Here is a 16,610-nt window from a genome sequence, read left to right on the forward strand (position 1 = left end):
CGGGTGAACGATCACTTTAAACATTCAGTCAAGTCAAGTCCACGAGGGAGAGTATCTGGCTTCTATTGCTTAAAAGAGCTCGAATCTTATTATAAGGTTATAATTAGATAGATTTCCAATCATAGCTACAACCCCCCCCCCCCCTTTCTCTGCTTGTCGCATTCAAATGTGCTTGCTTACATTTTCCACTTTCCTATACATTTCTGACAAAGCTCACGCGTAATTAACAGACCACCGTTCATATAGGGAACACACACTTGCATACCTCGGCACACACACCGACACACACACACACACACACACTCACTTCCTGGGTAATTAAAAGTATTAATTACAAGCAAAGCTTCTCCCTGTGCGGCTCTGTATCACTCACAGACTGGCTCACCGCAGGGTTCTTATTACTTTATCTCCCTGCACTATCGAGCTCGTCCTGCTCATCCCGTCTGACTACACGTGTATTCCCAAGTACACCTGCTGGATAAACAAATGGAAGCTAAGTGGTCGGAGACTAATCGCGGGTCGATGGTTTGAGAGATGCTCACAACAGAGCTGTCTAAATGTCAGAGGACGGCGCATTATTGTTCCTGCCCTCGCCGACCTTTTTTTATACATCACTTCTCGAAAAACCTTATAATCTTATCTGCAGATTGAAGCCTGTTACCTTCTCAGGCACACTTACCTCCGTCCAAAGCAGCATGCATTATGTAGAAGAAAAAAAAAGATCTGGACTCCGATTGAGCGTGAAAAAAAAAGCCCAAGGAGAAAAGCTGCATCTGTTCATGGAACTGTCAAGCAAGACCAGGCGCACGCCTCGCTGTAGAGTCCGTTCCCGGTTTAAGATAAAGCCTCACGCTCTCCGGCCAGCGGGTTCGTCGGAGGTACTTGATAGAGAATGACATCATTTATTGAGATATTTTCCAAGTCGTTCGCAAATGTCACAGAGGCTGCATGTTTGGAGATTGCAGGAGAGAGTTGAAACTGTCTTCTCAGTGGTCTCGCCGGCGCAGAAGTGAATGCGGACCCCAAGGTAGTGAGGGACGCGATGCATATCAAATAATAGTAGGAAATTCTCTTCTTAGCGCCGAAAACAACAAAAACAATCCATCAGGACATTACGTAAGATTTAGGTCGGGAAAGGTACATTAATACTGTCAGTGTTTTAAAGTGCATTTTAGGATTGGCCCTTCAGCAAAAGCGATTTAGCTTTGTAGACATGCCAGATACGCTAGTAGTCTACCTCAATAGGGAGTTCAGTTATATTAACAATTTAGCTTGGTAAGCATGACTGCATTAGCAGCCTACCTCAGTGGGGGCTGTTATTGGATTAGAAAGGGGTATTGGTTAGCATGAAAGCTACATTAGCAGTCCACCTCAGGCATCTTGGCAAGTTAGCTTGGGATACACGCCAGCTACACATGTTAGCAATCTACCTCTGTAGGGTCTGCGGACATATTAGCACTTAACATGGTTAACATGACAGAGAAATAAACAATATAGTTTCATAGGGAATAGTGTAATAATGTGTTAGCAAGTTCACTTATTAACTAACTAATTATTATTTTAGTTAGTTTTTTACATCAGCTACATTAAAAAAAATCTTGCCCAGTAGCAGCTACATCCGTATAAGTAATTAAACCTACTTAGCATGGTAGCTTTAGTAGCAATGAAATTGTGTAAGGATGATGTTCCTAGTTCACGTGGTTAGAACGACAGCTACATTAAAAATTGAGTTGGTAGGGACTATACCCATATTATGAATTTAGCTTGGCAGAGATGTCAGCTCAATAGCAATCTGGTTCAGTAGACAGCTGGCTACAATAGCTAGGTAGGCACTTCAGCTACATTAGCAACCTAGCTCAGTAGGGACTACAGACATGTTAGCACTTTAGCCTGCTTAACATGACAGTGATATTAACAATCTATAGTTCCTGGGGAATAAAGCTGTTCGCAAATCATGGACCACTGCTGAACTATCACGTTTGTTTTGTTTGTTTTGTATCGGCTACGCTAACAATCTGGCTCAGCACTAGCTTCAGCTTTATTAAGTAAGTAAGTAAGTAATTTTTATTTGTATGGCGCTTTTCCAGACCAGGGTCACAAAGCACTTAAACAATCAAAACAATATTCAATAAAGTATATACTGTACTTTAAAGGGCAAGATAAAACTGATAACACAACAGGACTAACTAAACCGACTAAGAATGAGAGCTACATTAGCAATGTAATTACATAAACATGACAGATTGAATAGCAATTTATCTTGGTTAGCACAATAATTAAATAGCTACATTCCATATCGAACTTAGTAGAGACAACAGCGATTTTAGCAATTTAGATTGGTAAAGAAGACACAGCTACATTAGTGAGCTAGCTAAACAATATATATATTTTTTTTACCTTACCTTAGTTCAGTAGGGACTTTGGGTATAATACAAATCCAGGTAGGCTGGCATTGCAGCTACATTAGCAACAACAAAGCTAGTTCAGCCAGCTTTTCTTTTTAATATTTAAGCATGTTAACACATCTTCAATTCTGAATGCAAAACATTGTATTATTGTAAATCCAGAACCAACAAACCTCTTAATATATCGACCGCGCAATTGATGATCTTCACCTAATCCGCCTGACCTCTTTTTCTAAAGGTCGTCCACCGCTCGAGGACATTGCAGTAACCTTTCCTTGTTTATCTACTCATAGATCTCTTTGTTTTTGCCTTCCAGTGGACGGCTGCACGGACTGGTCGGTGGACTACCTGAAGTACCGCGTGCTGCAGGGGGAGCCGGTGAGGCTGAAGTGCGCCCTCTTCTACGGCTACATCCGGGCCAACTACAGCCAGGCTCAGAGCGTGGGCCTCAGCCTCATGTGGTACAGAAGCTCGGGTCTCGGCCACAGCGATTTCGAGGAGCCGATCTCCTTCGACGGGACGCGCATGAGCAAAGAAGAAGACGCCATTTGGTTCAGACCTGCTGACCTCCAGGATGTAGGTCTCTACTCCTGCGTCCTCAGGTAAGAGTGTGTTTGGTTTATAATTCCCTGCAGAAAAAGTTTTTAATAAAATAACACCATGAAGTCAAATAAAACCAGACTGTGTAACATTAATGTACACATTAATCGAGAGACAAAATTTAAGGAAATAGGGTAGAGGTTTGTCTAACTTCATATTCAAAACAAATGTTTTAAAAAGCAGTCCTTGTTTTGGTGTGTCATTTCAACTAGTCCTTTTTTCAAGTTCCCAATGGGAAACTATGACTGTAAATACACCGTGATAATTATTTTTGCCTTTTTTATACTATCAATTTGGTGCTTTCATTATTATGAATGTGTTTTCAACTTCACTTGCCTCCGGGCACATAACACAGTTCTGTCAGATTATGACGGCTTCACATGGAAACAATGCTCCGATTTAATGGTACTAGACTTCCCTCTTGTTTGTGAGATGATTTGAAGGGAAACCTATTGAGGTTCATGTTGAAGGACATGCTTCGATAATTGTCAAAAGTAGAACGAGTTTAAACTTTAAGCTCACAATGCAACATTTTTTTTAAAGTCAAGTTTCACTTCCTAACCTTTCCAAAGAAATCTTATCTTTTCCTTTGATAAATAATCAAATAGAGCCCAACTATAAAATGATTTTGTTAGATTCACATCAAATGAGGAAGATTAGAATATGCAGGTTGGGTATTTATGTATGCCTGAACGAACCTGAAAATGAACAGATATATATACCGCCATTTGCGATCATTGAGCAGATGTCAGGCAGCCTGCAGCATCCTTTGTAACGTGCATTATTCCACCAGGAAATGTTACATACATATTTTGTTATTCTAAAACATGGAGCTATCGTAATGAAGCTTTTTATGACAATACAGTTTTTCTTGTCGCTACCTAAAGAAATCGTTGGAGATTATGTAGATTTTATTTTGTATTTAAGTTGTTTATCTATAATTTATAAAATATCTAGAAATATCTAGATAGCCTCTCTTTTTTTATACCTTTTATTTGTATAATGAAAATATACAAAAGGAGAAAATAGAGATATAGTTCTTATAATACAAAGGTCAACAACATACATAGTTGGTTTTTTTTGGAAGATTTAATCAGACAGAGGGTTGTTCGAGTTAAAAATAGTCAGAGTTGAAGATGCTGAGATTGCCATTGGGAGTCACAAGAGACTCAAAGTTTTACCTTACCTTAGATCAGATATACGTATATAAATGAAGGTGTTTGGAGACAAGGTTAGGAGAATATTTTGTTAACAGAGTTTTGGAACAAGAGTGTTGTTGCATTCTTGGCGATAAAGATATTAGGAAGGAAGGTTAAAGTTCAACTAATGTGTTGATTTAAGTGTATCTTAAATAGATGTTGGACCTCTTTTGTACTCATCAGTATGTGTCTGCTTGTACAAAACTCTCTTTAGATTAGAAAATACTCTGTCTTTCTCAAGCTAAAAAAAACCAGCTGTGTAGAAGCTAATGACGACGAAGCATATTAGCAAAGCTGACGGCGATCAACCAACACGAGTGTGACTTTGGTCCTCTGCTTGAACTAACGCGGCGCTCCATTTGATTCCAAATTAAGTGACTCGTTGAGCTATCATAACAAAACATCATAATCATTTTGAGTTTGCGAGCGTCACGGCGCGGTGACTTATTAACCTTTGTGCCGGACGACATCCATCTTCAAATGGCTCATTGCAACTCTCCATTTGCCAGCGTTCTAATAAGCTCGTTTAAGGGCCTCTGAAGGAAGCTTGCGGAATACATTGAGTGTGACCGGGCAGGGCGGTAGGGAGGAAGTGAGAAGTGGGATGTTTGTGCGCCGCGATACACAAGGCTAAGCATCATTTCATTACTGCACTCTGTAGGACTCACCCAGAACAAATGCTTCCCAGAGAATTAGTGTTTTCTGCACTTTCTTCTAACGAGTTATTACTCCTGTTTATATTAAAAATCATACAGGGATTCTAAAAACCTTTATCTTGATCTACTCATAAAGAGGGATTTACTTCCGGGGCTGGAATCAACCGTCCTCCCGTAAGTAGTGTACAACACTCTCGTTTTCACACGAAACTCAAGGAGCCTTCACCGAAATGACTGAAGAAAGAGACGACAAGCCGAGCGTTATTGCCTCGCTGCAGTCGTGCTCAGGAGGGTCCATCATGTAACCTGCGTAGGATTGATGGGCGATTGTCTCGTGGTGTCCTGGAGGAAAACACTGAGCTCCAAATTGATTTTGGCAGGCAGGTCTTCACCAGATTCAACCTCTTCTGCCAGTGTTTTAAAATGTTTAAGATAGGTCTTTGAGAAGAAGTTGCTGAAGATTTGAGTTCTGAATCCACTGACGGCAAAAAAAGGATAAGATTTACCGTCAAAGTGTCTTGCCATCAAGGTGGCTTTGCATAGTTGGTATTTAGGGTATTACAGTAGCATTTGAAAGGCTTCCATGTTGCTGTGCCGTCTTTCGGATTTTCAATCACTTCTTGTGGTTATTTCAGGTAAAAAATAGTTTAATAATATCCCTATCATGGAAGCAATTGTAGGCGTGTTGCAGATGGTGAACAGAATTACTTCTCTCTTTTCTACTCGCTTTCATGTCGACCAAGGGTTGGGATTATTTTCAGAGTAATCTGTTCCTTTTTAGAGTTAAAGACAAAAATGTTTGTTCATTTTAATTTAGTGACTGATAGTCAGTTGTCTTCATCTAAATCTTTGTCGAAAAAGAGACGTTTAAAAACATCCAAATACCTCCATACTGCTCGTCTGTAACGTCCATCTTGTAGTGAAGCCTCAACAAGAGGAATTGTTGCAGAAAAACTTAAGTGTTTTATTGTAAAGTTGTTTTTATGGGACTCTGCTAGGATAACATCCTACAAAGACAAGAATTGCTACGGGTAAATTTTCCGGGCGTTTCCAGTGAAGAGAGTAGACTGAAAACCCTACAAGATGGACGTTACAAAAGTACACCACAGAGGTTTTTAGGTGTTTTATAAGTGTGTAATTTTGGACGAAGATAAAGACTAAGCGAAATTAAAATGAATCTACATTGAACAGACTACACTGACAATAATTCCAACCCTTACTCGAGACAGGGGTGGATAGTGAAATGTGAATTATGGGTGATCTATCCCTTTGAGATACACTTTTTAATAAACATGCACAAAAACGAAAGACGAGTGAACCAAGGTCATCGTCGAACTGGACACACTTGTACACACAAACTGAAGGGATCTGAATCAGACACTAACCTTAAGACATGGGAGAAATAAAAACGGAATAAACTGCAGAAATCAAACTCTAGCAAACACGGTCAACACACGCATACAACAGAGAAACAAATAGAGAATAAACTGAAAGTGAACGGAGGTTTAACAAACATACCAGAAGAGAGAACGCCTTGGAAAAGCAGCAGGAAATACACAAAAACAAGGAGCGATAGCGGTCAACATAAGAGTATTGACAATCTGACACATGGTGCTGGAACTGAGAGGCTTATCAGCAGGTGGCTGTTGATTGGTGGATTAGTTCCAGGTATGTGTGATTATCTGTCAAACAAGAGAGACGGTGGAATGGAAGGAACCGAACAAAAAAAAAAGGTCTCACATCGGCATTTGAAATATATTTGATGGCTTCGTGTTTCAGAAATCACGTACACAACACTCACATTAGGAGCTTACAATGAGGCTCTATTATTTAAGGAATGTGAGAAATCCTTCAAAATACACATAGATCCTGACGTAATCGTCTATTTTTGTTCCATTATCATAATTAAAAATCAAGCTAAACGCAGACGATCATCTCCAAAGCAGGACAGAACCAAAGATGCAAAGATTTGCAAGCCAAGGAATAATAGAAAATTAAATAACTTGAAGCGGTAAAATCAACTATGAGATGAAGTTTTTGACAGGGCAAGAAAAATCAGCGAAGCTTGACGTTGATAACGTAAATGTTTTATCACACATTATTATTCTGTATCCATTAGGATGTCTGTAAAGGCTTCTATTCCATTTATGTCATCATCTCCTGATGCAATATTCAGATACAAATGGACACACACACACACTTCCTAATATACACACACCTTCCTCCGTTTCGTCTGACAAATGGTTTAATAATTCCACTAATGAGTCTGTGTTGAGAAAGTGTGTGAAAGCATTTTGGCATCTCTCTCCCTGATTGTGTTATCTGGCAACGTGGGCTAATAATGCATGAAGAATCACACCTTACGTGAGGCGAAGACTAATATGTGAAGTAGACGCCGTCAAAGGCGGTGTGACACGAGCGACGTCACTGCGAGTTGACCCCTGGCTGTCTATCAATCAAACGCCGACACCTGCTGCTGTGAATAAAGAAAGAATATCGTCACGACGGGGACTCGTTCCGATCAGGCGGGGGAGATATTTATGTTCATCTCTCTTCATCAGTGAGAGGCGAGGAGCTGAGAATCCAAGTGTTTTTTTTTTCCCCACTTTTTGAGAAGGTCAAAGGGTCATCTTCCTCCAGATAGCCTTTTACTTATCTTAAATGTCGTACGAATGTTCGCTATCTTTTCAATTCCCAACAGCTTTTATTCATGTTGCGCTCCCTTCCACTGATCCAAGCAGCCACATTTGTCTACATGCTGTTAGTGTGTCTGCAAGTGTGTTTTATGGGTACAGGGGGTCAGTAGTGTTTATGTGGGTGAGGTGACTCCCTTATTGCGTCCATAACCTGAGAAGATCATGTGACCCCCTGTCATTTACAGTGAATGGGAGCATCTGGCGAGCTGTAAATGCAATGGAACGGAAAGCCAATAGGGAACACACGCGTGGCTCTTTATTTGACCGACCAAGTGAATGACCACGTCTGTTGATTCAGGCCGGAACGAGAAACATGTTTTGCAACATAAGCGACCAATGTCTGGCGGTGGAATCGCAAAATGGGGAAAACACGTCAGTCGATATCATGCCAGGTGCATGTTGCTTTTTTTTTATTATACAACTCCATTTATAACTCTCATTTTCACAGTGTTTATCTCTGGAGTAAAGATAGCAAATGTGATTCAAAAGTGGGGTAGATAATGTTCAAAATGTTGTGAGAAAGCTGCATTTTGAAACCACAAAGCTACACAAAATATTCTGGTTAAATATTAATTTTTATTTACGCAGTTGTTTACACTGATGCCGGTATTTAAACATTGTTTTTTTTTTTTCATTCCGTCAACACACTTTTAAAAAAAACAAATAAGTGACTTAACATTTTTATTCAAAACAAGGAACAATAAAATAATACAGTTAATTATGTGACTCATTTAAAGGGGCACAAAAAAATGAGGTACAAAGGAAACTTTACATGATAGGAAAACGTAGAATAAAAATGTCAGAAAGAAGGAGGAAATAGCACAAAAAAATGACAAGGGCCAAATAAATACAGCCAAATGGCCACGTTAGGCCCTGTGGCCACACTTTACCCAAGTATGATTTAGTAAAATAATTTACAAAATATTAATTCACCTTTCATTTTTTACCTATTATCTTTTAAACTAACTTTATTGATACAACACCCGGGTAAACAAATAGTTTTTCATCCTTATTTATTCATCATCATCTGAGCCCCATAATAATCTAAACTCTGGTTGAGTGACATCATCAGTCATCGCGGTCAGACGTCTAGGACCACGTGAACATCGCCATGCGGTTTATTTAAAGCACCAACTTCTCCTCATTAAGTACAAACATATCGGCCATTAAAAATAATTGCTAATTGGCACGTAGTGGCCTCGCTAATTGACTTGAAGAACTCAACACTTATCGACTTCACGAGATAGAAATTCATCCCCTGCTGAACCGGAGCATCCGCATTTTCAACCGTTGCTCTCACACTAATGTGTGCGGTGTTTTCCTCCAGAAGTCCATCATTCAAAATCAATAGAACTACTTCAGTAAACACCAGAAATTACAGATGTACATGTTAATGTCTATATTCTCTTTGTTTGATATTCTGATATTTTATAGATATTAAACAACAACAAACAACTTCTTTATTTGTGACTCTACTGAGAGTATGTTTTTGTTTTTTCCACATGTGTGATTCAATTAATTCAACGACATTAAGCTGCAAGTGAGGATTCCACCTCTCCCTGCCCTTGTGTATAAGAGAGGAAGTGTTTTGGTGGTTGCTAGGAGACAAGGACATGGGGGCGGTGTCAGGTTGTCCAGAGGACTATCTTCTTGTGATGACCAAGCAGCTTTTTTTTCTTTTTTTTTACTCCTCCCTTGTCGCCCTCTCAGGGGTTTGTGTTCCCTCGGATTAGCATTCTCTGTTGATCCTCCATAAATCAGATAGTTGTCTTGAATGAGAATCATTGACTTGCTAAAGCTGCTGAGTACGTCGTTATTTGCTAAGCCCGCTAACATTAAACAGATGTGGCGGCTGAAGAGAAAGAGGATAAAAATAACTGCATCAAAGCAAGCAGGGGGTTCTCTTAGTAGGTGCTCTCACGTGAATCCCCTCGATCGGTGATTCCCATTTACAAAGAGGATGTGAGGCGACAAAAAATCTATTTAACAGAATTTTTGAAAAACGTGGTAGAACAGATTTCTGATTTATTTATTTATTTTTTACCTGTAGCTCACCATCACTATTCCTGCCGAGTCATCATATGTTTAAATACTGATGTATATGATTCTTCTCCCGCAGAAACTCCACGTATTGCATGAAGGTCTCCATGTCGCTGACCGTGGCCGAGAACGACACAAACATGTGCTACAACTCCAACATGAGACAGACGGAGAAGGCTGAACTCGGCAAGAGCAAAGACATTCTCTGCCCGAACATCGACGACTACACCGAGCCCGGCAAAGAGCCGGACATCGTGTGGTACAAGGTGAGCGTGGGCGACACACGTTTGCATGTCATTTCCATGACTTTGTGAGAGGCTTTGTTCGCAGTATGTAGAGAAGGAATCCAGGTCTGGCTCTGAATTTGCATCTGAGGAATATTCTGAAATGGTTCGTTGGTTTCAAGAATGGCAAAGCTTTCTTTTCAGTTCCAGATCACTTAAGCAAATTATGTTTGTGGACTGCTGGAGCGAAGGTTTCCAAAGGGACCACATGAGATACTGTGACGGTTGTGAGGATCCAAAAAAATAGACTGAATGATGATAAGGAAACCTTTAAATATTGAAAGAACTTCTTAAAAACATTTTTAAAAAAAGTAAGAAAATTCTTATCGAATTATGTTATTTTATATTTTATTCAGAGATTCTACATAATATATGTGAGAGTAGATTGACAAGGGAAGTTTTGACCAAAGTTTAAAAACATCTAGTCCTTGGTCAAGGTAAATTAACTTCCTGGATTCCATAAATACAAATGCAGTGGTGGAGGTCGTTAGCCTTGAGCCAGAGATAACACAAGGGATACCTCAAACCCATTTTTTTTTCGGGCCTTTGGGTCACCTTCACCCTGAGATAACTCAAGGGTAAATACCGACAGAACATTAATTATAAGTGTCTGTGGGAAATGGCATGCAAAAATGCAAATAAAAGAAAAAAAAAAGAAAAGAAATCTAAAGAAGAAATTAATAAATAAAATACATAATACATACATTTAGATTATTTATGCCCCTCTAAATGTTATGTAATGATTGGTTTCATAAATGAAAAAATCTACCCCTTTTTATACTGGGATGACGCTTCCAAAATTTTAATGCAAAGCAGTTTCACTTCTCTAACACATGAGGCCGCTAGAAACAACATTTTAAACTTGCGCATTGTCACTTTAACAACAGCGGTGGGTAAATGTTTTAGGAAATGATGTCTTCACATCTAAGATAAAAAAAACAACTTTTATTTTATTTGTCATTTAAAAAATAAAAAGGACAGTTACATCAACAAAATAAATAATTCAGTTCAGAACAAGCGATCGATTGAAAATACTGGGAAAAGCACACAAAAAATACATAATTCATAAAATAGATGGGGAACAGGCAGCAAGATGAACCCATCTCTGGAATGAGGAATCTGGTTTTATCCTGACTATATAAACAGAATAATCAGTGGTTTCAAGTAAAAGAATAATGTATCAATGGATCCTCTAATGAATTTTTTTTTTGTCTTGTCCAGATTAAGGAAAGACACAGAAGTGACCCTAATCTTTCTTGATGATAACTTTTACTATTTTACTTTATCCTTAAAACAACCTCTCAGGTTAGGAGAGGTTGGTTTTAAGTCATATATTTTGTGTATGTTATGATTATACTTGAGCGCAGGACTTTCCCATCACGGCCACACAGATACAGGCGCAGAGCTGCATTTCGCAGGGAAGATGTTTGACAGAGAAGACTTAGATATTGTCCAATGTCACTCTATTACCCCTCGGCACAAGTGGCTGTGCTACATTTTCTCACCCGCCGTGATCTTTATTCAGCGTGTAGCTCCTCCTCTCTCACCTCCAGTAGGTTCTTGCCATCCACAGGTCAGGTATAGCCCGCAGACATCAAATGCATCCCATGGAAGAACCCAGGCCAGACTAATCACAGGCAGATCAGCAGTAGATGAGCTGGCAGGGCTCGACCTCTAGCTTTCTTCCAGGATTCAATTACAGTGAAGGTAATGACTGGGAGTCCTGAAACCTCCAGTTATTTAGACCACTGCAGAGCCAGGTTGATTGAATCTGAACGTTGCCAGGAGAAATGGTGGACTGGAATCCATGGAGCAGTCCTTGTCACTGCCAAGACCCTCTAGTCGTGTGCACGCTACACATGCACATTTGCAGTAAAAACTATTTTCAGATTTGGTCTGCAATGACGACGGTAAATAGCATTAAAGGACTTTTGTGGGTTTAGAGTGCTATTGAATTGAGGATGTGCAGTTCAGGGCAATACATCTTGATCAAATAAAAGAAGATGTGGCTTGTCATTCTATCATATGGATTTGTTTATTTCACTTTCCAGACCGTTGGCTCTTCTTAGCCTTTTACCGTCCACGCCTGGTTTAAGAGGTTTGGATTCAATCTCCGTTGACTTGGAGTTCAAATGTCAGAGGTGGACAGTTGTTTGTCTAGTTGACAATACATTATTACTATAACCTATACATATTTAGGGTAGCCTTAAGTCATGAACACCTGAGCCAAGATCAGAACTAAAACCAACACGAACCTAGTCAAGTTCAAGTTCAGTTGAAGTTCAGTTTTCCAGACTAACTCTGAGACTGAAACAGAGACTAGAAATACTTAGTAAATAGAATCATACACACTTTTTATACAGTACCAAAATACAATACCTTGCTCAGGTTAAAGAATATTAGCATCAGCTTGGCGTCGATTTTGACAGTGTTTTGCACTTAGTGATACATTTGTGTATCAATAAAGTAAAGGACCAATAATGATGCCTCAAGAGCTCTATTAAGACTGGCGATGCTGCGTGACGAAACAAACCCAGGACCAAAACATGGACCATAGACAGTCGAAAAAGAAAACAAAATTTCAAGCAATGATGCCAACTCTACCAATTACCAACAAACCCCTTTGGCCCCATTGGACAAAAGCCTGCAAAAGTCTTATAAAACGTCCAACATTGTGCCAACTGAGTGGGAAACAAATCGAGAAAAAAAAGGAGAGTATAACAAATAACGGATGGAGGTGAAAGGATGGTCAACTACTTTTCATTGAAATATTAATATTGGAAAATGTGTTTAAACCTCGCCCACTGAAAACACTTTTCTAGAGATAAAATTGAATTGACTAAAACCACGGCCACACTGCTGTGATTGGTCAAGCACCGAGGGTGGTCACCTCACATCATCAATCCTGAAAGTCTCCAACCCCAAGAGACTCATTGTATAAACAAAGCGGACATAGGTACCCTGGGATTTTAACTAGCCTTCCATGTAACTTGTGTAGTAAGACATTTTTAAATAAAGTTAATGGGTACTCACAGCACATAATGACACTCACACTTGGAGTCTCCAGGAGGGAATCAGTTTTCATCAAGGAAAGCCATGCAAGCACAGGGAGAACATCCTTAACCTCACATAAATTGAACCCCCCACAACCTCCAATTGCAATTCCACAATAAAAAAAAAAACGGGATCTTGAAAATAGTCAGGACTATCACACTGAGGAACTGATTAATGTTTATGATTAATTTTCACTGCATCTACTATTGTTTACCACAAGTATGTTGCTTATCTGAAATACAAAAAAATGGGATGACCTTGACCTTCCTATCTGAACTGCAAAAAAGGTTTTCTAAAAACCTTCTTTGCTTTGGTAGAAGATCAAGATGGTCTGCCATAAACGTTCCATAACAAGAGCAACTAACTGACTCAGAATTGAATTCAATATGATTGTTTTTTTCATCAAATTTAAATAAGATTGAGCTTCTGCTGTTCGACAGGTTTGAGGATGAGGAGATTATTGATGCACAGAAATGTATATTTGTGAAAGGGAATGCATTGGGAATTGTGAAAACAGGTGTATGTTTCTGGTTAAGGAAAAGAAAGTGCTGCTGCGTCACTCAAGTATTACCATAAATTAATCACAGAGACACTCTTTAGACTTATTTCCATTTAAAGCAGTGCCAGATATACACGTCAATAAAAATAAGTTTGGTTTGGCCCATGGCTTGGGCTTTGTTTAATTGAATTTCGTTATTACATTTTTTGAATCTCGTGATTGAATTGGACACCCCTGAACCAGACTGTTTGCCTGTGCCACTGTTGCTATGGCAACCGGACACGAAGCTGTAAGTCACACAGTGCTTTATAAATAAGTGCTGATGTAAAGATTGATTTTGATATAAAACAGATTAATAGAAAAGCTCCTTTTATATTGATTTTCTCCTTAATTCCATCATCCAGAAATGGTTAAGAATTGGCAAAGATGCAATACTTTTTGTTTGCCTTTATAAAATAACGATAGTTTTTAACTCTAAAATCACAGACAACGCAAAACAATACATGATATCGGTTACAGTACTATATGAGTTCCATGATTGTGCTTTTAAATGTCGTTCAAGGCTTTTGGATTGACACTCTATGACTGATGTTAGAGTCAAATAAACATACCGTATAAAACATATTTTTAATAATAAATTTGTAATCCTATATATATATATAGATATAGATATATATAATCACTTCTATATATTCTAATTACAACAGGAGAGTCTGTGGCGCTCCTAAATTGATTCACACATTGTCAATGTTGTGTCAAACACCCCATCTCTTTGTCTCCCATGACAGGAATGTCATCCAAAGCAGTGGCGAGCGAGCATCATCCAGAAGAGAGACGTCCTGTCATTCCAGGAAGTGAAAGAAGACGATATTGGAAATTACACCTGCGAGATTCAGTTCGGAGGGTTTCTGGTCAGGAGGACGACGGAGCTCACTGTCACAGGTAAGACTTAAACTCTGAGCTACTTAGCTAATGTAGCGGAAAAACTAGAAACACTCAGATCACTAAACTGATCACTGCCTGAATAACCTGCTGTTCCGTTAATTGCTGGGGGAGGCTGAGGCTTCTATCCCTTTTACTAATTCAGCACATTCCATTCAACCAAGACCTGCTGAAATATTTAAGGTAAGGGGCTGAAAAACCCTCACGCAGATGGCTCAAGAGTAAATGACCAACAGTGTGGAGATTTACAGTGCTTCCGATCTGCCCTCTCTTTCTATCTCTGTCTACTGTGCAGTTTTCAAATGAACTCCAGTGCCTTTTGAAAACACATTTTCCTCAAAACCGACCCAGAAAAAGAGAATCATGGAAATCCTGGAAGATGATTTTTCAGCGTGATCAGAAACTCGACCTGTCTGACTAAATAATTATAAAAATAATAATAATAATAGTAGTTTCTGATTAGGACATTAATGGGCTTTATACTGTTTGTTTGGCTGTATGTATTTGCAATTTTATTCCAAGGTTATTTCTTCTCAATATGAATACAAGTTTCCGACGGCATAACAAAAAGACCTCAAAAACATGTTCTATAGCCACAAAATGCTTATTCAGACATCAAAACATATGGAATGGGTAGTTATGCTTAGAGTCCTCCAAGGTTATTATTGTGACTGTGGTTCTATGATGAGTGTGAGATCCTCTACCAGCTGTCGCGATGGGTTACACCATGTAAAACCCTGGGGATAAATTTACGCCTAGTGAAACTTGCAAACAAAACCTTTAAATGGTTTACAGTGAAGGCAAGCATGACATTATTAAGCGAAGGTCAGTCTTTTTAACCGTTATCTTACTTAACAAGGAATCATAACTGACTGTGTTAATCAGAATATTTGGTACTTCTCTTTGTCAGAATCACAACTTTTATCAGTGTATCTTTTGGTAGTCACTGTTCCCTCTTCCTCAGATGACATTTTGACCTGAAGGTTACCCTGTGACACAGGACATCAAATCTTTATACGACTTTAAATATACAGAACCCTCATTAATAACACAGGGGATGAAAGAGTAAGTGAGGGAGAAAATGGGGAAGAAAGCGGGAGAAATCCCTGACAGGGGAAAATTGCTTCTGAACGTCAATACATAACAAACCCGAGCAAACAATGGCGTACAGAACAATAGCAAACATGTAAATTAAAGTTAAATGCGGAGGAGGATAAATGGAGCTGTCAAGAGAAGAAAGAAGATGTACTCTATTTTCAATTCTGCTGTATTTACAAGAACTGAGGGGATGGACAAGCACCGTCTCATGATGATGTTACAATGCTTTTAAAGTAGTTTCTTTTGTAAAAAAAAGAAGGTTCGGTTACTCAACGTGATTTTGTTTAAAGTACAATAAAGAAGAACATAAACACTATTTACCTTAGATCCAATCATTTTTATTGATATTGAACATGTTTTGAATTTTAATGTGGATCTTATGCGTACCTTTGTGGCCACATAAAATTGGCAAAGGTAGCTAAAGTTCTGGAAATCTCCCTTACTTACTATGTAATACATATTGTTTAAATTTTATCAAACCCATTGACTTTTAATTGGGGCCTTCTGCACCCCTTGTGACCCCTTTTTCCTTGATCTGATCAAGTTGCCCTCCCCTCCATCATCAGTCATTCATTAACCCTTGTGTTATTTCAGGGTCAAGGCGACCCGAAGGCCCCGAAAATAAATGTGTTTGTTGTATCCCTTGTGTTGTCACTCGGGCAAGATTAACAACCTCCCTAGGTTCCAGAAATAGATATACAGTGGTGGAGGTTGTTCACCTTGACCGAGAGACAACACAAGGGATACCACAAACACATTTGTATCCGGGCCTTCGGGTCACCTAAGGGCTAAGAAGACGGTAGTCTTCATGATAAATTTTAAGCAGTTTGGGAGTGTATAAGACATTAGGAATCAGGCAGACAAACACACAAACAACATATATTTTGCACTTTTGTTGCACCTCATCCCAGAGATTTGCATATCTTGAGCAAACAAAACATTAAACTTCTAATCGTCCTCTCTGTGCGAAGCTTTTGGTTACTTTAAGTGATAATAAAAAAAAGTTCATTAGAGGATCACAACATGGTCTTATTATACACATGCCTCATATTTGTATTCAGTGGTTCACTATCTGAATAACAGCCATTTATTCAGACCATTAGCTTCACACTCTGTTTCTCGAACACTTTTTGTTTA

The 16,610-nt window shown here is 39.0% G+C and overlaps 1 protein-coding gene across 4 annotated transcripts in view; it reads left to right on the forward strand.

Annotated features, from left to right (window-relative positions):
* The window catches only part of il1rapl1a (interleukin 1 receptor accessory protein-like 1a), a 199,489-nt gene that overhangs the window by 86,162 nt on the left and 96,717 nt on the right, over window positions 1-16,610 (forward strand). For all 4 annotated transcript variants that reach the window (XM_087804153.1, XM_087804155.1, XM_087804154.1 and 1 more), the window contains 3 exons: window positions 2,722-3,007; window positions 9,676-9,862; window positions 14,222-14,375. In XM_087804153.1, the coding sequence (XP_087660279.1) occupies window positions 2,722-3,007; window positions 9,676-9,862; window positions 14,222-14,375 (627 nt within the window). The remainder of the gene's footprint in view (window positions 1-2,721; window positions 3,008-9,675; window positions 9,863-14,221; window positions 14,376-16,610) is intronic.

This window comes from Callionymus lyra, chromosome 12, assembly GCF_982586985.1.
Source record: "Callionymus lyra chromosome 12, fCalLyr1.hap1.1, whole genome shotgun sequence".
Lineage (NCBI taxonomy): Eukaryota > Metazoa > Chordata > Actinopteri > Syngnathiformes > Callionymidae > Callionymus > Callionymus lyra.